Raw genomic sequence first — 22,976 nt, forward strand, 5'->3', positions numbered from 1 at the left:
AGTAGATGGATTTTAATGTATTCAAACCCTCTTTGGGGGAAAAAATATCAGACGACTAAGAGACCAAAGAAATAATGACTTACCTGGAATGTAAAAAAGTCCTCTGCAGGTGCATTCATGATGTTGCAAATCTGAAAGCCATGAAGAGGAATAATGGAGCCGTGATTAGACTCGATAGCATTCCCAGTGAGCCCTGTGTGCTATCTTCAGAAACGCTATGTCCTTGCCCAAGGCGTTCACATTCTTTTCCTCAGGTAGACATGCTCAAGATGGCTTTCAATGATTAACTGAGGCTACTGAACAGAAAAGCTACCTTATGAACATTATTTCTTGCCATTTGCTTCACTCCTTAGTCACTTCCAAGCTTTGAAAAAATTGAGGCTACAGTTTGTCATTTTTAATAGCCGTATGGTATCTCATTTTGTTGTTTCTCTTTTGTTAAATATTTGGATTGTATCCAATTTTTGTCATTATTAGTGTAAATAATGCCACTCCAAGCATCTTTAAACCAATTACACTTAGGTTTGGTATTGTTTGTTTTGTAAAGGAGTTTTTTCTTGGGGTATAAACCCCAAAGGAGAATGAGAAATAAAAGGTGTTGTAGCTCTGGTTTTATGTTGCCAGACTCCTCTCCTAAAAATTGAACCAGTTTACCCTACCATACATATGGGACTTAGCCGACACTCCAGAGCCCTGCCCATGGGACCTCTGTGTACAGTTGCATAGTGTGTGTACTGCACAAAAACATCTCACTGAGGGGCTGACTGGGAGCTGAAATCCAGCCTGTTCTTGACTCAGCCTGTTTGCAGAGCCATGCTCCTCGTCTTTCTCTTTTTGTCCAATGAGAAGGGGTACTTTTTTCTAGTTCTCAAAAAGGTACCAATATGAGCTTGAAGTAACCCAGCCAGTCCCACTGGCCCTGACCATCCTGTGGTCTCAGAGGGTGAGCTGTCTCTGCTCCTGTTCCAGAACTGGCCTCTCTTTAGACCAATTCCATCAGTTGCCATTGTTCCCTCCTGATCTCCGACCTCTCCGAGGGCTCTTTCCCTTCAGCCATGAGCTTGCTTGAGTCTCTCCCATCCTGGAAAATGAAATCCTCCCTCGACCCAAACATGGTCCCAGTAGCAACCATCCAGGCTTTCTCCTGTTCTTTTCTTTTGCGATTCTCTACCTCCTCATTACCCATCCACACCTTGGCAGACCACATGCTGGTCTCCACATCCACCTCACCACCAAATATGCTCTCATCGGGGCCACCAGTGATCTAACTGCCAAACTCAATAGGGTTTTCAGTTCTTATCTCGCTAGATCATTTTTGCTGCATTTGGCCATCTCTCTACTTCCTTGGTTTCCATGACACTACTCGCTCCCGGATCTCCAGATACCTCTGAGCCCTCCTTCTGATCCTCCCTCACACATTCCTCTTTCTCCACCTAATCTTTAAATGCTGGCATCCAACAGTATCCCACCCCAGGTCCCTCTCACTCTCCCTGGTGACTTCATTCACACACATGGTTTCAGGTACCATCTGGTCCTGATATCTTCCAAATCCCCATCTCTGTCCCTCCTCTCTCCCACAGCTTCAGAGTCATCTCTTCAGCTGCCTACTGGACATTTGCTGCCGAAAAATGTCTCAGGGTCACCGTGTCTGCAACTGACCTCCTCATCTTGCATCCAAACCTGATGGCAGCACTACTCATCCAACCCAGAAGCCCGAAATTGGCTCTGACTCTTCTTTCTCCCTCCCTCTCTGCTCACAATCACAAAGTCCTGCCAGTTTTACCCTCCTGGTATTAGATCTGATCCCTGATCTCCCTCTCTCCATCTTGTCTCTGTCAGACTTGTGTGAGTATCAAACGAGCAAATTTATTTACTGCGTGGCTCCTAGGCACTCAATGGCTGTGTGCCATGCTGGTACTCTTCACTGTCTGTGCCCTTGTTGAGATGCTCCTTTTCTCTTGCTTGTAAGGATATACTTTGTGCTCTGCCTCTTAATCCCTTCAGATCTCTCCGAGTTATCTTTTTAAAATGAAAATTGACTATGCCAATCTCTTGCTTAAAAGCTCATTGTCTACAGATTAACGTCCCACCCCCCGCGACCTGGCATCCAAGGTCACTGCTATCTGGCGCTCCCCTCCCCCTCAAGCCTCATCTCTTGACCTCTTCCTCTCTCAAACCTAATATTCCAGCCGCACTGGACTGTACACACCATGCCAGTCAAACCTCCAGGCCTGGGTTTGCTCAAGTTGTTGCCTTCATCTTGAATCCCCTTTCCCGTTCCCGCCCGCCTAATACCTATTTATTTTAAAACCACTCAGACTAACACTCTAGGAAGAAAAGCCTGGTTTATATGCCTCCCACTTTGTGTTCCTAGAATATACCCAGTATATCTCTCTTGTGTCCTCATCACATTGTATATAAGAATCTGTTTAAAATATCTCCCCATTCGATTATGAGCTTCGGAACAGAAGTTGTATCTGGTACATCTATCTGTCTATCCCCAAAGCCAATGACAGTGCCTGGTACCTAGAAAATATTCAATATATAAACTTCTTGCTATGTGAGCAGCATTGAGTAGTGTGTGCCTGGGAAAGGATAAAGGGGTGACCGGGCTCAAATATGGGGGTGATGTGCAGCTAACAGACAAGACCTTTCTCTCTAGGGCAGGGGATGCTTACTCCATTTTTGACCCCGAGTGGGTGGGGCGTGGTGGGAGATGGAGCATTTGAGCTCTGCTGTACATGGTACAGCTGGAAATATGGCAGGGATGAGGGGTAAAGAGTGGCAACTGAGTCTCTGGAATGAGAGGCTGGGACTGGGTCTGTGGTGAGCCTGGGAGACCAGTCTGCCATTTGCTTTTGTCCCTGACACACGAGCAAGTATCTTTAGTTGTCAGTGAGACTAAGCCCCTTCCCATCTAAGGATTATTTCTCTGTGTATTTCGTATTTCCTCAGATGTCAATTCTCTGTTCATGTCCTTGGACCAAGTGTCAAGTGAGTTGAGAAATGAGAGAGTCAGGCTTTGAGAGACCCACACTTCCCATCGTGTTTCCCACTCTCTCGATCTGAAATCCTTTCATTCTTCCAACTGATTCAAGACTCTCCCTCTTCCAAGTTGTGTTACTTACCAGGCCATTCTGGGCAACATAAGTGGGCAGACCACTTACTAAAGCCCAATGATCAGGAGGTGGATTCCTGTAAAGGCCAAAGACAACTGGTAACTTTTGATGTAGGGACAGTTGGACTAAAACCTTGAATCTGGGTCTTTGCCCCTCTACTCTCTCATGGCTCTCAACTCCTGCTTACATTCCCTATGCCTGAATGAGCCCCAAATCTTGTCTAGGCATCTTAATGTTTCAAATTTAGACATGGAAAAAAAGCATGATGAATACATTTTATGATGGCACACTGAGTGTGATTATCCAAGAAAAGGGACAACATTGATTGCTGAACAAAAGCAGGCACCATCTTTTCCCTCCATTAATACACAGAGAGAGGTAGCTTAATTCCATAGAGAGACTGAGGGAACTCATCTACAGTGAACTCCTACCACGCACCGAGCACTAAGCTGGGTGCTTTACGTATTTATTTATCCCTCACGACAATATTACAATTTTTGGTATTATTGTCTTTTATTTATTGTAAGATTATACTTTTTTGTTGTGAGAAAAGATATAAATGTGGAAAGATGCATTAAGATCTTCATGAATCGTTCATTTGTCTTTTTCTGTTTTAATTTCTGGGCTTATGTTTATTCTTTTCTTTGGGCTTATTTTTTTGCTGATTTGTTGTTAATTTCTCTTTTTTTAAATATTTTTATTTATTTTTTGACAGAGAGAGACACATCAAGAGAGGGAACACAAGCAGGGGGAGTGGGAGAGGAAGAAGCAGGCTTCCCATGGAGCAGGGAGCCTGATGCGGGGCTCGATCCCAGGACCCTGGGATCATGACCTGAGCCAGACACTTAACGACTGAGCCACCCAGGCGCCCCTTGTTGTTAATTTCTTGAGATGATGTGATAGACCGCTCCTGTCTGTCCCTCCAGATCCACTCTTGAACCCTCCCCTCCCTGTGCCAGGAGGCCAGTCTGTATGGACTACATCCACAGGGCTCCTGGCCTTCTAGCTTCTAGTTGCATATGAAGACTATTCTTAGTTTTTTGTTATTGGTTTCTAGGATATTTTCATTGTGACCAGGGGACATTCTATGTATTATTTCAGTCTTTTGAAATATATGAAGTTTACTTTGTGGCCCATTTATCACCAATTATTATAAATGTCACATGTATGCTTGAAAAGACTGAGTGTCCTCTGGTTTTGGGGATGGAGTGCTGTGTTCTCTCTATATCCATTCAATTAAGTTTAATTGTGTTATTTAAATATTCTATATTATGTTTTAGTCTGCTCCTCCTATCAATTAGCAAACATGGATCTGCCTATATCTTCTTATATTGCTGTCACCTTTTGCTTTTTTTTTGAGGCCATGTTATGAAGTGTATACAGATTTAGAATTGTAATATCTTCCAGTAATAGCCAGGTGAATTAACCCCTTTATCATTAAGAATTGACTATATCTCTACTTGTGCTCTTTGTTGTATTATCTAATTTTATCTGATATCTGATATTAACATAGTTATATTAGTTTTTTCTATTAGCATCTGCATGTATATATTTTTTTTCATTCTTTTACTGCCAACCTCTCTGTATTCTTGTCTTTTAGATAGGTCTCTTATAAACAGGATGTACAGTATTTCTTCATACCTAGAAAGTCAACTGTTCCTAGACAGACCATTTCCTACATGTAACTAGAAAGATAAAATGCTGCCAGTTCATCTGTGACGCAATGTTTTTTGAACTTGTAATTATTACCTTATTAATATCAACAGGGATCTTTTAGAATTTAGAATTTAGGAATAGATTTTTATATTCCACACTTTAACTATCTTTTTGTGCCATTCAAAGCAACTTTCTGTTTCAGTGCTGCATTATGGTATATAATCTCTTCAAGTTACTTAAAAAAAATAAAAAGATTATTTGAGAAAGAGAGAGAGCGCAGGGGGGAGGGGCAGAGTGAGAGGGAGAGTTTTAAGAGTTTTAAGCGGACTCTGAGTTGAGTGAGGAACCCCATACGGGGTTCAATCTCATGACCCTGAGATCACAACCTGAGCCAAAACCAAGAGTCGGATGCTTAACTGACTGCACCGCCCAGGCGCCCCTCTTTAAGTAACTTTATATGGCAATTAAATTCAGTGTGGGTACAACCAATAGTGCACATAACTCAACTGAAGTCCTAACAATATCAATGGTCATGGCCAAGTTCATACGTAAACAGGCAATAATAGTTACATCATAACTGCCATCTGGCTGACAGCAATCATACAGTGTCATTGATTCTATTCCAGAAATGTCAAAAAGTAGAAAACGATGCATCTTAGAATCAATGAAATGTGATAGATTTCTTTCTTTCCGGCCGGCAATCTTTGTCATTTAATTGGAACATTTAGTTGATTTACATTTAAAGTAATTATCAATATATTATGGTTTAAATATTACCTTAATGTGCACTTTTTATTTTTTCCACCTGCTCTATGTTCTCTCTAAACCTTACTTTGTCTTCTTTTGGTTTGATTAACCATTTATTTAGTATTCATACAGATGGCGTATACTTTGGCAGTCATTTAGGATAGCTGCGAATATTCTGGCTCTCACTCCTGGCACATGAGAGGGTTGCATTCTCTGTCCACTTGAGGTTGGGTGCGGCCATATACTAACTCTGGCCAGTGAAACGTGAGAAGTGAAGCGCGCCACCTCCGGAGGGATGTTTAAGAGCCAGTGTGTGTTTTGTTGTGTTCTCGCTTTCCCTCTAGCAAGTTAGTCAACCTCGCAAGGTTCAAAATGGTGGCTGCTCCACCAGCTGTGGTCCCTGCCTGGCTACCATCCATGCAGGATACTCCAGCCACACCCACCAACCAGCAATTTACAGGCAGTGGGATGATAAATAAGTTTTTACTGTTTATACCACTAAGGTCTTAAGGTTTTGTTACCATAATGTAGCCTGGCCTGCTTTGGCCGATACACAAACTGCTCTCAGAAACAGGGTGCTGCCATAACAAAGAACCTAAAATAGATGACATAGCTTCGGGACTGTGTGGAAGGTAGCAAAGTGAGTGTGTGTTATCAGAAGCTAGAAGGATATGATGCTTGATAAACAGTGGTAAAACACTGTGGAAAACTGTGACCTGTGGTAACTAGTAACAACAGATAAAGAGTTTAATAAACTTATATCTCTAGAAAAGAAGTTAGAATGGTTAAAGAGTATGCATTTGACAAGGTTAAAAAAAAAAAAACATGGGTGCCTCAGTGGCTCAGTTGGTTAAGCGTCTGACTCTTGATCTCAGCTCAGGTCTTGATCTCAGGGTCATGAGTTCAAGCCCAGCGTTGAGCTCCATGCTGGGTGTGGAGCCTACTTAAGAAAGAAAGGAAGGAAGGGAGAGAGGGAAGGAGGGAGGGAGGGAGGGAGGGATAAGCTTAGAATCAGTTTTCATGCAAACAGGAATGAACAGAGAGAACCCAGAAACTAAGGACCTTGAAGCAACTTCTCAGCCCCAACCAGTTACAGATAAACCTGTGAACTGGATTGTCTGTGTGACAGGATTATCATCCTTCAGTCCAGTGATGACCAAGATCAACTCCCATTGTGGCCTCTCATACCCACTGTTTAAAGATTAAGGTGACCGAAGGTAAATCCCAGAGTCTGATTTTGGCCCGGAGGTGTCTGCAAGTCAGTTCAGAAAGTGAGCTGGTTTCAAGGCAAAACTGTGAGTGTCCTGTTAGCACAGAGAAGATTTCAAATAGATAGCAAGGCAGCTAGGTTTCTGACAGTGATCTACTGACCGAAAAAAGTACAAAAAACTACAAGCTTCTACTAAAGAAGGTTCTTGACTGTTAGAATCTTAAAATGGCCTTGGAGTCCTTACCACGTACAGGGAGGTGGAAGCCTCGCCCTCTGGGAATTCTTTCCTTTCCATCCTCCATGGTCCCGTAAGAAGAGGACAACAGAGAATGAGCTTTCCTTGCACCAGCTTCTTGCCTTTGCCTCACCTCCCTGCCTGGGCCCCAGATGTGCCTCCACAGGAAACCACTGGAAAGCCCTAATCAGATCCCACCGTCTCGTTCTGTAGACGGGGAACTGAGGCCTGAGACCGGAACTCCCAGGAGCTGACTCAACAACATGCAGCGTCTTTTCCCGACTCGTATGGTCTTTCTACTCTTCCACACTGTCTCCTTACTGCTCTTCCTGTCTCTGACCAAGTGTGTGGCCCTCTTGGGTTTGCTTAGTGTTGATCTTGGAATGAGTATCAATGGACATCGATAACATGCTTACCATTCTACCTGTTTTGAGGAGAAACTTACGGGATTACTTTGATGTCTTCTTTGCCATGTAGGATGTAGTCAATGACCTTGTAAAAGTTGATTTCCTAGGCAAAAGAGATAAAGAAATCTATAACATGAGAGCCAGAGACAGAACTTCAGCACGAGGGTGTCCATGAGACAGGGCTTGTTCTTTACTGAGTACCCTGTGGTTTTCCAGAAACACCAGCCTGGCCCTCTCAGGGCGTATCCTGGCTGCCTCTGGAGCTCACTGTCCTCAGCTGACTCGTGATTCAGTGTGCTTAACCTTCAAACCAGCCCACCGTGGCCAGGCAGGGGCTGGGATCTGGGAAAGAGGGATAGGAAGTATTCCAAGGGGAGCTGGGGGTTGAGCACAAGGAGAAAGAGAAAAAGACTGCTTTCTGGAGTCCAGGGAGAGAGGGAGGTGGAAAGGAGACTCCTGTCCATTTAGAGTTGTGGTCATCTCAGCCATTCCTGCAGAGCTCAGCTCCATCGTTCCAGCCCCCCTTTCTCCTTGAGTCCCATCACTCAGCTGCTCTCTTTGCTGTGTCAGCTCTTCCAGACTTGTCCTTCCAAACTTACTTCATGCCCCCCAACTCACTTTCCACCTCTTCCATCCCTCCCACCTCCTTGCACCATCAAAACTCCCATCCTCTAAAGTAGATCTGTTCAGTTACATGACTTCCTAACGTGAAGTGGGATATTGGCAGTGGGATACTGGATATTCCCTTAACTGTCCAGGGAAAATTCTATCACCTTATTAGATCATCGGAACACCCAGCTGCGATGGGCAGGTTAAAAACCATTTTACAAATGGGAAAAATGAAACCCAGAGAGAGGAAGAAAGGGACTCATAGTAGACAGTGAGTCAGGACAGGAGTGAAACCCTTGACTCTTACTCTCAGGGCTCTTTCTGTGACACCACTTAAGGTTAACCTTATGTTAACCTAAGATAGTATTTTACTCTCTGCATCACTCTCACCCTGAACAGGGCTATTCAAAGCATGGACGCTGGACTGGGACTATCAGAAAACCATTTGGTACCATTCCATGACGAGATAAAAACAGAAATTGAGAGTCAGTGTTTAGAAACTTGTATATAGCCGTTTGACTGAGTTAAGTTAGGTCTGTTGAGACTAATAAAAAAAGAGGAGGGGATTTACGATTTGCATGTCTTTGAAATTTTTAATTTTTCTGGTTATATAGTGTGATCCCATTTTGAAAAGTATCAGTCCAAAGTGGATTGGAAATTAAAAAAAACAAACCAACAAAGCTGTTCCTTGAGTGCAGTATTTTGAGAAGTACTGCTCTAGAGATGTAAATGTAGATACCTGAACCCCATCTGGTCTCCTGACTCACAACCTCCACAAAGAGAAACTCCTGATTCAGTCAGAGGTGTCTGAATGTCCATTTGGTTGCAGGTGATCACGACTTTCTTCAAGTTTCAGAGGCTCTGCTCCTTCTGACTAGCAGCCACTAAGACTCATGCTCTAGTCTTGGTTTTACTGTGTGCACTCCTGGGGGCTCAGTTTCCCCAGCTGGAAAACCGGTGGTATGTGTTTGTTTGAGCTGCCCTAATGGGGCAGAGCTGGGCACATGGAGATCCTGTGTCTCTCTTTGTTCTCTCTCACTGCCTTTCCTGTCCTTCTACCTTCCTCGTTAGTCTGGCCAAGGCAAGCACTGTGGACGTGGAGGGGTCCAAAGACAATCAGAAAAGAGATAATACCCAAACTAGATAATCCCCAAAGGTCTTCCCAGCTACGATTCTAAGATTGTGGTTGAATGATTAGCCATATCCCTCGTAGATTAAAATGCATATCTCCTTTGACCCGGCAATTCCATGTGTGGTCATGAATCCTAGAGACACACTTCTAAATGTGGGTAAAATCATCCTTTGCCCCAGCCAGGGGTCTCAGCCAGACTGCTTTCAGAAGTCTGGAGCCACCGTAATGCTGTCATCAGGAGGGTGGCCGCCCAGCGCCTGCATCCAGTGGATACTCTGCATGTCTCCAGAACAATGTAGCTGTATCTGTGCTGAGAGAGGAAGGGGCCGAAGTCTCGTCAAGCTGGGAAAGTCAGGCACAAACCAGAAGCATCCCATTTGTTGGGGATGATGCTGGTGGTGGAATTCTAGGAATATCTGGGCATCTGTAGATGTTCCTGGAAGGACAGACTGCTCCCACTGGCTGCCTCAGGGGAGGCTGGACTTAACGTGGTGTATCCTTTTGTACAGTGTGAGCTTTTCACAGGCTCATGTATCACCTTTTCAATAAATGTAAACAAATCGTGCCGCGGACATTTTTGAAAGGGAAGTTGTATCCTGTAGGCAGTTCCTGAAAGCAAAGGCAGCGGTCGGCGTTGTCGGCACGGACCTGGTAGAGCTGAGTGGCCCTCTGTGGGGCAAGGGAGGCCGGCTTCTCTGACCTTCTCCGCCCTCTTCGGGTCTTTGTTTTAGCTCATCTGTCCTCGGCTCTGGGCTGCTCCCTGAGACCAGCTGCTGGCTCCCTGGGCCGCCGCCCCCCCCACGCCAGGCTTCCACCTCCAGGGGTCTCTATGAGACTCCTTCAGAAAGGTTAGAAATGGATTTTTGTCTTCTTTCTGAAGCCCACAGGAGAATCAATTTACTTTCACAGAAAGCAACAAAAAAATCAGTGTACTTTAGGTAAATAGGGCTTTTCCATACCCTGCAGCTCAGCCCAGTTGACTTCAAGGCTATATTCATGTTAAGAATTCACCAGCCTTTGGAAAGTCAAAACTGAGCCATCAATGAGCTCCTTTGTTACCTTCCACCTGAGCAGCTGAGACTACAACACAAGGGGCTTTGAAAGAGCCAAAAACACAGCCATAGCAAAATTATCCTGCAGAGAAATATACCAGTTTTTAAACGAGTGCTGTTTTTTGTTTTTTTTCCACAAAGCCTAATCAGCCTGTATAACCTTTTAATAATGAAAACACACACATGTACGTTTTATTTTTTTTTATTTTTTATTTTTTTAAAGATTTTATTTATTGGGCGCCTGGGTGGCTCAGTCGTTAAGCGTCTGCCTTCGGCTCAGGTCATGATCCCAGCGTCCTGGGATCGAGTCCCATATCGGGCTCCCTGCTCCGCGGGAAGCCTGCTTCTCCCTCTCCCACTCCCCCTGCTTGTGTTCCTGCTCTCACTATGTCTCTCTCTGTCAAATAAATAAATAAAATTAAAAAAAAAAAAAAGATTTTATTTATTTATTTGAGACAGAGAGAATGAGAGAGAAAGAGAGAGCACATGAGATGGGGGAGGGTCAGAGGGAGAAGCAGGCTCCCTGCGGAGCAGGGAGCCCGATGCGGGACTCGATCCAGGGACTCGATCCAGGGACTCGATCCAGGGACTCCAGGATCATGACCTGAGCCGAAGGCAGTCGCTTAACCAACTGAGCCACCCAGGCGCCCCACAACGTTTTATTTTTAAAAGGAGATGAGGGGCGCCTGGGTGGCTCAGTCGTTAAGCGTCTGCCTTCGGCTCAGGTCATGGTCCCAGGGTCCTAGGATCGAGCCCTACATCGGGCTCCCTGCTCAGCGGGAAGCCTGCTTCTCCCTCTCCCACTCCCCCTGCTTCTGTTCCCTCTCTCGCTGTGTCTCTCTCTGTCAAATAAATAAATTAAAAAAATAAATAAATAAAAGGAGATGAAGTGAGGTGTAGCTGCTGTTGGCGATCTTTAGACTCACGATTTGGAAAGGCTAATTGGTCAAAGTCCAGACCAAAGCTGTATTTCTCACGTGAATGTGGCACTTAAAGTGTGAGGCTGTTAGAAGGCCAGAGGGAATGCTAAAAAGCAGGACTGTAATGAGTTACCAGAAAGAAAAGCATCCTACATTTAAATTTGTGCAAATGAATTGACCCCTTATAACCTCAATCTCCTCCACCGTGAAATGGAAATCATGAGGATACTTCCTTTATGAACCTGTTGAGAAGAGTAAATAACATAGTCCAGGTAAACTGCCAGCAGATAATGAGATTCAACGCTGGCAGCCATGATGATTGTTTGCCTATTACATGTCAGCGTGTGGTTTGTTACAGCTACCGTGGCCTGGCCCGGCCATCTTGATTATCCAGGCATTACAGATGAGGAAGGTGAGGTTAAGAGAGGTTGTCCAAGGCCACGTAAATGGCTGGCGAAGCGGGGATCTGAACTGAGGCTTGCTCTTTCCAAGCCCAGTCTTTCTAAAAGATCCACTTTGGGCCAATCCTGTCATGCTGGGTCTGGGCCCCAGCTCAAGCCTATGTGTGTCTCCTCCCTAGCTGTGTCCTAGACTTAGAACTGACCTTGGAGATGAGTTCAGTGACAGATAGATGAGAAAATCGAGTTCACCCCACAGGTTAGCAACCAACCCAAACCAAAGTCCTTTGCCCTCTGGCCTTCGCCATCACAACCTAATGCCTCATACTGTTGCAAGGACAGAGCCCTTGCTACCTGAGATGTAGAAAGGTTTCTGGAAAGGACAGTCTTAACTATAAGTGTGCTAGTCACCTTGGGGAAACCGATCAAATGGTGGGCAGCATTTCCTGGACTGGTGCTCAGTAAGAAAATGTTCCCTTCAGCTCCATCTTGAAGAGCCGGATAATTCAGAGCCCAGCATTTCTCTGGCCATCCGGGAGTTGGAGATGACCTCTGACCTCAGGGCTTCGCTCAGAGAGCTGAATATTAAAAGCAGCCTAGGAAGTTGAAGTTAACTGAAGTTGGTGGTGTCTGAAACCAACGGTGACCTCTATTCCAGTTCTTCTCCTTCTGCATTTCCAGAAGACACAGACCCAGCTCTTCCATGAATTGGAGAGAAAGCTCCGTGAGAACACATCAATCAGACCAACACGAAAAGCTGTGCTTAAAGAGAAAAGCGTCCCCGGGTTGCTTTCCAACAGTAGCACGTGATGCAGTGCTTGAAGACTTGGTCTTCCCAAATGAAATCATGGAATTGTGGGGGTGGAACAGTAGTTTGAAGCAGAACAAGAGCAGGTTAAAAAGTTACTTTGGATAAAGCACAGCAGATGATGTAGATTTCCAGAGTGAACTCTTCCTGGTGTGTTCGTGAAGCTCACAGGCAAGGGTGTTAATTTTGAATTCTTGGGAGTTTGAATTAAGACTAAATAAAGTCTATCATACACACATATTCACCCATGGGAGCGTGCACGCACACATTAATTTGGGGTAGGGTTAGGGTTGACTGGGTGGAATGAGGCCTCCTAGCAGAAATTGACACACAATTTCAGACAGGCTAAAAGATCTTGTGGGGCAAGCACAAGACTGAAATTCAATTCTGGGCATGACTCTGCTGCTTACTTGTCCTCTGTGGCCTCAGCTACGGTCATTCAGTCATTCTACAGGTTCCCTAGGCTGTTTGAGTGACAGATCTGATTACCCCGCCTCATCTTTTCCTCCCCACAGATATCATTTCAGCTTCTCTAAGGTGTTGATGCCTCATCTTTTAAAATAAAGCAATGGGGGGCGCCTGGGTGGCTCAGTCGGTTAAGTGTCTGCCTTTGGTTCAGGTCAGATCTCAGGATCCTGGGATGGAGCCCGCTGAGTCAGCGGGGAGTCTGCTTCTCACTCTGCCCCTCCCCCCACTCATGTTTTTTTTCCTCTCTCTCTCTCAAATAAACGAATAAAAATTTTTAAGAATAAAATCTTAAAAAAAATAAAATAAAATAAAGCAATGCTATGAAAGCAGAGGTCACAAGCTCTAGTGCCTGGAGAGATCTGATAGAACCATTAGTGAAAGCGGGGGCTGGGGGCAGGGGGATACAAGGGGAATGGAGGGGACTTTGGCAAACTAGAGAGCTCAGACCAGGTCCTAAGGAGGTAGCTGCCGCTCCGCTCCCACCAAATTTATTCTGTTGGAGTGCCTGGCTGGCTCCATCGGCAGACTATGTGACTCTTGATCTTGGGGTTGTGAGTTTAAGCCTCCCATTGGGTGTAGGGATTACTTAAAAATAAAATCTTAAAAAAAAAAATTTACCCTGTGGGACCGTGGGTCCAGTTTCGACTGATCTTCCACTTTTAAAAAAGAAACTGAGAATCTAGATATTTATGGGAAATATCTTGATTTTTTAATGTTAAGCTACAAATTAAAAAAAAAAATTTTAAGTAAAAAGAAACAATTTTAAATGTATGCAGCCAAATAGGTTTATCTATTGGCTGGAATTGACCTTCTGGCTATCAATTTATACAATTAGATATTAAGGTTATTTCTAGCTCTAATTGCCTGCAATTCTAAACATTTGCTAGGTGAATCTTTGAGCAGATAGCTTTGACCTTTCTGGGGCTCTTTCCTTATCTGTGGAATGAGAATATTAATTCTTCTTTAGTCAATCCCACCACATTACTCTGAAACTCTATCAAGATATTAAAAATACCTTGCAAATTACAGGGCGTGGCAATTATGAACAATTACCAGACCTTCAAGGGAAATGACCCAACCCAGAGAAGATAAATATCTAAGTGAAAAAGAAATGTCAGCAAGGTCTACAGGGCCTTACATGTGCATTCCAATAAACATTCGATCATACAGGCCAGAGAGAGACCTACCCTTCCATCCGGAGTCCTGGGACCAGAATAGGGTGGAGCCTCCCCCATCAGGACTGGCCAGACATCAAAAAATTCCTAGGAATGAGAAAGACAATAATTACATGTCTTGAAAATAGGTCAAAGAAAGGAGATTAAGAAAAGAAGACCCACCTATATGAGTCACCTATCACTGAAATTTGGAAGGTGGGAAGAACTCACTGAAAACTAAGCTTGGAAGGGAGGCAAAGTTCATTAGCATTAGAGGATGTTGTTAGAGGATGTTGATCCTGTCTGTGCTTCAAGATATTGATGAACTAAGCCTGTCTAATCATTCAGCAACAACTAGGAGCTGAGGTGGAAAACCCTCACACTCCCCACACTGTGGGAGGGGACATGAGAAGGAAACTGGGCTCTTTATGTCTAAGAAATTGACCTTAAGGACATGCTAAGCATGTGACAGAAGGTTTAGCTAAAACGATGTCCCCTGCAGCATCATTTATAGTAGTGCAAAGTTAGGCACAACCTAAGTGTCCAACTAAGAGGGGACATATTAGACAATTATGGTCTATCTATTAACAGTAATGCTACAGACGTCTATATGTTGGTTAAAAAGAAGCCCTTGTCGCACTGATGAGTGAGGAATGTGAGGTGACAAAAAATATAGATCACGTAACCCCAATGCTTAACTATACACAGAAAATGCTCTCAAAGAATTCACAACAAAGCATCAAAAACTGGTTTTCTCTGGGTAATTGCAGTGAGACTCTATTTAGCAATTTTTTGTAATAAAATTAATCGCTTTTGGAATCAGGGAAAAAAATATCTTGCCTAAATTAGAAAGAAAAAACGATGGTGCCAAATATGGACATATAGACCCACATCTGGGCTCCAACAAGAAAGGATGACACCCTTGAGACAACTTTTAAAGATACAGGCAGGAAAGAGAGAAAGGGCCAGCTAAGGCATTGTATGGGCACACAGCCTCAGAAGAAGAAACTCACTGGGACATTGCACGAGCTCTTCCCTGCCACTTGTCTACTGGTTTTCCTGGGCCTGGCAGAAGAGGCCTCCATGCTTCATTGCCCTCTCTGTTCACTCATCTGTTGCTATTCAGGGACAGTGATCCATTCGTGCTGGGTCATTGTGGGTAGGATGCTAACTTCTGCTCTTGGCCTCTTTCTCATTTGGTTGGGTTATCTATTCCAACATGCAGAGCACAAGCAGAAGAAAGTCCACATGAAATTCAAACTCCGTGTCCTCAAACTTCTGCACAGTTGGACTCTTTGTCTTGACTATACAACAGGAAGAAATTCAGTTCTGGGGGAAAATGTGCATAGGGAGCCTACCTGAGCCCCACAACATGTTTGCTGCTAGACATACAGAGACGAATAAGGCAGAGTTCACACCCTGGGGGATCTTGCTGTTTCTTGGAGGAGACAATCAAGTACTCAAGTAACTATAGTTAGGTAGGGTAAGACAGGGTAAGAACCAAACAGTAATGGAAAAAGAACACAAATGTTAGAGGAGCCCGGAAGAAAGACAAATACATTGGGCTGACAGCCTCTGTGTCAAACACTGCGTGGCTTTGAAGATTGTCCCAGAGAGCAACGGTGGGCTGGGTGGAAAGTGGGGTGTATTTATGCTTGCCTTGCTCGCTCTCAATCTCTCTCTTTCTTCTTTCTTCTATTTTAAACATCTTTATTGACAGGTAATTCATGTGCCATATAATTCACCCAGTTAAAATGTACAATTCAGTGGTTTTATTGACTTCTTTCATGTCAATAGCTCAGATAAGAGCTCTGCCTACCTTGGACCTACCTGGCAGGTCGTTAGAATGATTGTGTGCGGACCAGCCCATTTCTAACTGCTAGATTGTTCCATCTTTTGGGGATGACTGGGCAGAATATTCTTGTTTAAATGTGACTTTCCTTTTTGAGAGGGAGTTCAGAAGAAATAGAGCAGAATACAACACCACACAGCAGCCTGCACCTGAGGTCAAATTCTTTAAGGTGTGAACTGGGAACTTTTTGAATTCAACTACTCGGAAATTCTTTTGATTACGAAAGAACCATTCATTTGTATGAATTCATTCATTTGCTACTTCCTGAAGGTGTGTCAAAGGACTTATTCCTGGACTCGGTGATATTTGGCAAAATACTTGGTTCAGAAGTATGTAAAAGTCAAATGGACATCTGCACTAGAATCAGAGGTTCCCTAACATCAGTAGATAGCCCACCTGTACCAAAATCACATAAAGAACTATATTAAAAGCAAAAATCAGAAAAATTGACCCATGAGTATATGGAAATCTGGTATATGATAAAATAGCCTATCTAAATGGTGGCATTTTAAAACAGTGAAGAAAGGATAGACTATTCTTTAACTGGAGAAAAATGAGTGAGGGACAAAATTTATCCCTACCTCAAACCATACACATTCATAATTTCAAGATGAATGAAAGATTAAAATCAGAGCACATCAGATTATTTCAGATTATCTTCATCATATTAAGGTTGGGGAAGTCCTTCTTAAACAAAATCCAAAACTCGAGTGTCCAGTATATACGGACACTTGATGATAGAGGTATGTTAGGGAAAGTTGATATTTTCAATAGGACAGTGGAGAAAGAATGGTCTTTTCAGTAAATGGTGCTGGGTCAATTGGATATCCATATGGAAAAAAGTTAATATTAACCCTACCTCACACTGTACATTTAAAAAATTCCAGGTAGATTATAGAGCTACATGTGAAAGTTAAAACAGTGAAATTTTAGAGTTAACATAGATGAATATCTTTAATACCTTGGGGCCAGCAAAGATTTCTTAAATAGGGCACAAAAATCAATAACCATTAAAAAAAATCAATAAATTGAACTACATTATAATTCAGAATTTACATTCACTGAAACATACTATTAAGAGAATGAATGCACAGAGTGGGAGAAGGTATTTGCAATGTGTGTATTCCACAAGGAACCCATATCTAGAATATATAAAGAATGCGTACAAATCCTAAGATTTATTTTTTTTTAATCCTAAGATTTAAAAAGACAAAAGATTTTTTAAAAATGGAGAAGAGACTTGAATAGGTACTTCTTTTGAAGATACCCACATGGTCAATAAATGAGAAAAAATGTTCAACTTCATCAGTCATTAGGGGAATTCATGTTAATACCCAATGAGATATCACCACATGCCCGCCTGTATGGCTAAGATTAACAAGACTGGCAATACCAAGTATTGTAAGGAAACCCTCATACATTGCTAGTGGGAGTGTAAAATCATTTTGAAAATCAGATGGGCAATATCTATTAAAACCAATACCCAGAAATTCTACTCCTAGGTAAACATCTAACAGAGATGGGTACAACTGTGTATCAAAAGATATGTACTATAATGTTTGTAATAGCAATATTCATAATAACCCAAACCTTAAAACTCAAATGCCCATCAAAAGTAGAATGAATAAATACTTTGAGGATTATTTATATAATGGAACATTCCACAAGAATGAAGATGAATGAATGAACGCTATGTGAAGCAATAAAGATGGATCTTACAACCAAAATGTTGAGCAAAAGGAGCTAGATACAAAAGCGTATATATTTGTATGATTTTGTTTATAGGAACTTCAAAAATAGGCAAAACTAACATGGCATTAAAGGTGAGTGCTAAAGAAGCTCTATGTAGGGTGAAAGCCAGAAAGAAGAAAGTTGCCAACTTCAGGGAATTCTCAGAAAATGCTCTCGAAGGTGGGCAGAAACCTTCCCCATGTTTGTCAAGCCTACAGCCCACCTGGGACTTCTTTAATGAACTCCCCCCTTCAGGGAGGAGGGTATGGAAGTTAATGGGAAGGGGTAAGCAAAGGGCTCCTGAGGTGTTAGTAATGTTCTATCTCTTAATCTTGGTGGTAGTTACATGGGGATGTTCACGCTGTACAAATCATTGACCTATTCACTTGCAATTAGTGCTTGCCTCTGTGTATATGTTCTATTTCAACACAAAGGCTTATTAAAAAGAATCCACGTGTACTGATGTGGAGAGATGTTCACAAAACATTAAGTAAAAAAAAAGCGACTATCAGGAAATATGGTCTAACATCTATTAAACAGTTCCTCAGAAGATTCTGATTCAAGTCTAGGAGCCTCTGGACTAGACCCAAGGTCTTTTCCAACTCCAGATTCTGCAATTCTTTAATCATTAAACCAAATATTTGGAGGGTCTGCATTGGTCAGTGCACCACACTCAGCACAAGGCCCTACAAAATGAAACTAACAGGAATCCTGGATCTTGGCTCTTTGGGATAAGAAATCACAAATCTAGATAACTCTAGAACTCTATTCCAAGGCAGAAAATGATTAGTTGCAGGAAGCGGAGACAGATAGAGAAAGAAAAATGGGGGGAATTGGTTGGGGAAAACCTGGCTGAAAAATACTGCAGGGGGCTGTATTTGTCTGTGTGTCCTTTGCCTCTGCAGATCTGCCCCCTGAGCATCCAAAGGGACCAGATCCAAACATCTGCCTCCGCTTTAACTGCCCAGAGGGGCCGTGGGCTTGACAGACCATGAGGAAGGTTTATGCCCACATTTGACTGCATTTTCTGAGAATTCCTGAAGTTCTGGCAACTTTCTTCTTTCTGGCTTGCACCCTACACGGAACCTCTTTATCACTCACCTTCACCACCTCATCAAGCCTTCTCACATATGCTTTTTTCTTTTCCCACGGACCAGGGAAGACCAGGTTGTTTTCACTCACTTGTGCCCTAGGTCGACTTTTCCCCTTTAAAGGTTGGTACTCCACTCTTCAGTATGAAAGACCTGTGAAGACCTTTCGCAACCAGCCACATCCTCCCTGCCTCTTCCCTGTGAACTGAATGTGCAACACAAGTCCGGGTTCCACTGTATATTTAACCTGTTCTTGGAGAGGTCTGTTTCTGAAGCCTTCTTACCTTCTGCTTGGTCATGTCTAAGAGCCCCACAGAATATCTGTCACAGTTGAGGAAGGCTCGGACCGTGTATAGGGCTTTGTGGAACTGCCTCTCAATGTCCGTAAGCTCTTCAAAGACTTTGCTCCCAGACCACAGCAGTATCTTAACAAAACACAAAAACAGAGTCAAAGTTTCTAAGGCACAAAGCAGCGGCTCACAATAACCCAGAGACAGAGACAGGATAATTATCCCCATTTTACAGATGGAGAAACTGAGGCCCCAGAGAGCTGAAGTAACTGACCAGCTTATATTGGGTCCAACTGTTTCCATTTCTTTCATTTCATAAATTGTTAACAAGAATAATAATAACAAACATTGATTGAACACAAGTGCATTATCTCATTTGCTATTGACAATAATTTTTTGAGGGTGGAACCAATCCATAATAGCCTCACTTTTCAAATGGGGGACACTGAGGCTCAGACAGAGGAAGTGATTTGCCCAGGGTCTTAGAGTTGGTAAATGACTTAATGTTGGTAAACAACTTAATCTAAATTGCCTTACTTGAAAACTGTGCATATAATCCCTCTGGGATACAGCTTTACAAACATGGCTACCTCATTAACACTGGGATGCTGGGCAGAGACTCCATGATGGTTCCCAGACACTTTTATCAACCACTGCCTTTCCAGCCTGACTACATCAATGCATCAATAAAAAGACATGCCCAGTCCATTCCCTTGAGCCAAGCCCCTTACCTGGCCACGCCGAGTCTCACAGTTGTGCAGGTAACTCAGGTGGTATACCTTCATGATTAGATTTGCAAAATTGAGGTACTTGAGAAGAATCTAGAAATCAAACAGCATGAGGGGAAATAGATGAGAAGGAGAAATCCCTCCTCTGGCCACTTCTGCCATCAGCAAATATTTGAATATTTTAAAAGCAGCAGAGGCGATTTGAGCAGATGGATCATGGAATGCTGACTCATAAAATGGTGCATTGTAAGAGTGTAAAACTCATAGAATGTAGAATGTCAATGTTCATAGGACGTATTAATGAAAAATTGCTACTATTTATTGAGTTTGCCGTCCCTGTGATAAGTCATTTAGGTATGTTATCTTATCTGATCATCACAAGTACCCTGAGAGATGGATACTGTAAAATTAGGCCCATTTTACAGATAAGAAAACTGAGGCTTAGAGGTGCCTGGCTGGCTCAGTTGGTAGAGCATCTTACTCTTGATCTCAGGATCCTGAGTTCCAGCCCCACGTTGGGTGTGGAGCCTACTTAAAACAAAAACAAACAAACAAACAAACAAACAAAAAACCCCTGAGGTTTAAAGAAATTATGTAACTTTCCCAAGTCAAACATTTAGGTATTAGCAGAGCCAGGACAATTATCCCTGTACTCCTGGCTCCAGAGCCCCACATCCTAACCATTGCCCTGTCCTGTCTCCCTCAGAGAGCATCACACTAATCCCCTTATCTTACAGATGGGGAAGTCAAGGCCAGACCAAGTAACAAGGTTCAGGGGACTTCTTGAGCTGGGACACCTGCTGGCATGACCACCCCAGCAGTTTCTAAAGCATTCTTACCTCCTCATCTGTCTTGGTGAAGTGGGGCCCGTCCACTTTATTCACAGCCATGATTATGGCCACCACATCCTTCCCATTCATTACGGGGGAAGCCAAGATGTTCTTGGTCTGGTACTCTGTGAGGGTGTCCACGAAGTCACAGAAATGCTCATCCTGAAGGAAGGCAGAGACAGGCATGGGTGGGCAGAGGAAGAGCAAAGACAGTAAAACAGCCCAGAGCCCCATGTGCCCATGGTAGGAGGTGGGAGGAGGGGACACGCTATTATCTTTTGAAAAGAGAATGAAGTCATTTCCATCGACTTCCATTCAGCAAGGGCAATGCAATCAGGGGTGATTTCTGCCCTGGAAGCCTCCAAAATCCAGTAGGAGAAGGTCTGATTTACAACTTACTAAGGACTGTGGAGGAGATGCAAGCAAAGCTCTGTGGGGGCCTGAGGATGGGGGGACTGACTTTGAATGGGAGGGAGTTTAGAGAAGGCTCTCTTGAGGTGATGGGAGTTAAGCCTGAAATAGAAGCTTGAGTGAAGAAAAGACTTTAGTGAGTATAATAATCACAATTGCTAGCAGGTATCAAGTGTGGTGCTTTACTTATATCAGCTCACTTTAATCCTATGAGATGGGGACTGCTGGTAGCCCATTCTCTGCAAAGGGAAACTGAGACTCCAGAATGTTAATGTGACTTGCTACGTGTATGTGTGTGTGTGTGTATGTATGACTCTAGAACCTGCCCTCAGCTCTGCTGCCTTTAAGGGAAGCCTTGGTAAGGTTAGACCTGAGTTCAGGTCATCCAACAAAAGAACTTGGGACTTCCAGCTTTTTGAGCAATTCGGTTCTAGCACCACACAATCAGTCCAATGGACATCCCTCTCTCACAGGTCTTAATGGAAGCCCCGTTGTGTGTCAGGCCTTACGCTGAGCGGTAGGGATACAAGGGAGGCTAAGGCTCAGGCCAGCTCATAGACAAATCACTAATAGTAATACAGGACCTAAGGCTCGGCTCAAAGCTGTGGGAGTACAGAGGAGTACACATCCCGGCACCCCACCCCTAAAGCAGCCTGGGAGGCCAGCCCAGGGCAGAAAGAGGAGACAGAGCCTGAATTGTTGTCTTAAACCCGAAAGAATCCACCTTTCTGTTTCTTGGTAGCACTATGAGTTTTCCCAACCCTCGGCATTGCTTGGGACACAAGCCAGCCCAGATATGCACAGTTCATGCTGTTCTGAGAAAGGAAGTGTATTTCATAGAGGCGATTCACACAGCTTTTCTAGAATTGAGTGTGCAGAACCTTTCCCACGGTAGAGAAATGCAGAGCGTGATGCTCCGAATCTATGGATTTCTTCTAGTCAGGGTAGGATTAGACAGGCGACAACACTGTTGTCAGTGAAGGTGTCTCAAACCAGGTGAAGGGTACAGGAATTAAGAGAAGCCTGTAGAGCTCTACTTGAACTAGCATCCGAGGATTAAGCAAAATCTCTAAAGAGGCATTAGTCATGAAGCGTTTCTATGTCATTCTCTAAGGACACTGATAAATCCCTAAACACAGGCCTGGGTGGGGCATGCTCGGATTCATTTCATTAAGCCGTTCTGTCTTGCAATATTCACTTCTATCAAGGAAGACAATACTTGGGCCTTACCTGCCTCTGAAACAGATGTTACTAAATCCACCAGAACCCTCTTTTCCACTGAGAAGCCCCAGAACTCTCTCACAAATAATACAGCTGCCAGCTGACTGGTGTTCGCACAATCATTGCCATCCTCATACTTTCAGCATAGAAAGTATTCTACACAGCCATGTCACAGAACCTCAGGTTATCAGAAGCAGGGGGGCCTTAGAAGCCATTTAGCTCAAACTGTTTATTTTAAAGTCCTGGGAATCAGATGCCCCACTTAGGGAAAGCCCAGAGTCATTCATTCATCCAGTGAGCATTCATGGAGTGCCTTATGCCAGGCACTGTTCTAGACCCTGAGGCGCAGCAGTGAACAAGGGAGGCTTCTCTGTAGAGGTGATGCTGAGAGCTGAAGTTTCAGGGGAGCCAGGTGGGTGGAACACATTCTAAGCAGGGAGCACAGTGAGTGCAAAGGCCAGGAGGGGGCAGTAAGTTGGCCCATCTGAGAAACAGAAAGAAGACCAGTGTAGCTGAAGCAGAGCGAGGGAGAGGGAGAGTGGAGGGCAAGGAAGTCCGACAGGTGGGCAGGAGCCCCATCTGGCTGAGCCTCGGAGGCCACTGTGAACAGGTTAGATTCTATTCCAATGCAACGTAAGACAGCTTCTCATTCTTGGAAATCCCAGTTCCTCTTTTCAAACCTTCATGGTGTCAAGCTCCGCTGTGTCCCATGGTGAGATTTACTGTTTATGGAGCAATAATGATATATGCAGCCCTGAACCTGATGACTTAATCTGTTATCTCATTAACTCTCACATCAGCCCTGTCACATAGAACCTTCCCTCTTCTGTAGACAACTCCCTTGCTGACAAGTGGGACAGCCATTCATTCACTGGTTTATATACTGATACACTGATTGATTGATTGA

The 22,976-nt window shown here is 43.7% G+C and overlaps 1 protein-coding gene across 1 annotated transcript in view; it reads right to left on the bottom strand.

The window, feature by feature from the left end:
* Positions 1-22,976, bottom strand: part of PDE6A (phosphodiesterase 6A) — a 57,720-nt gene that overhangs the window by 29,663 nt on the left and 5,081 nt on the right. Inside the window, exons 2-8 of the mRNA XM_032395307.1 lie at positions 20,447-20,599; positions 19,611-19,700; positions 18,874-19,014; positions 13,949-14,023; positions 7,413-7,477; positions 3,129-3,195; positions 84-131 (exon numbers count right to left, since the gene is read on the bottom strand). Coding sequence (XP_032251198.1) covers positions 84-131; positions 3,129-3,195; positions 7,413-7,477; positions 13,949-14,023; positions 18,874-19,014; positions 19,611-19,700; positions 20,447-20,599 — 639 coding nt within the window. The remainder of the gene's footprint in view (positions 1-83; positions 132-3,128; positions 3,196-7,412; positions 7,478-13,948; positions 14,024-18,873; positions 19,015-19,610; positions 19,701-20,446; positions 20,600-22,976) is intronic.

This window comes from Phoca vitulina, unplaced genomic scaffold (genome assembly GCF_004348235.1).
Source record: "Phoca vitulina isolate PV1807 unplaced genomic scaffold, GSC_HSeal_1.0 scaffold83, whole genome shotgun sequence".
Lineage (NCBI taxonomy): Eukaryota > Metazoa > Chordata > Mammalia > Carnivora > Phocidae > Phoca > Phoca vitulina.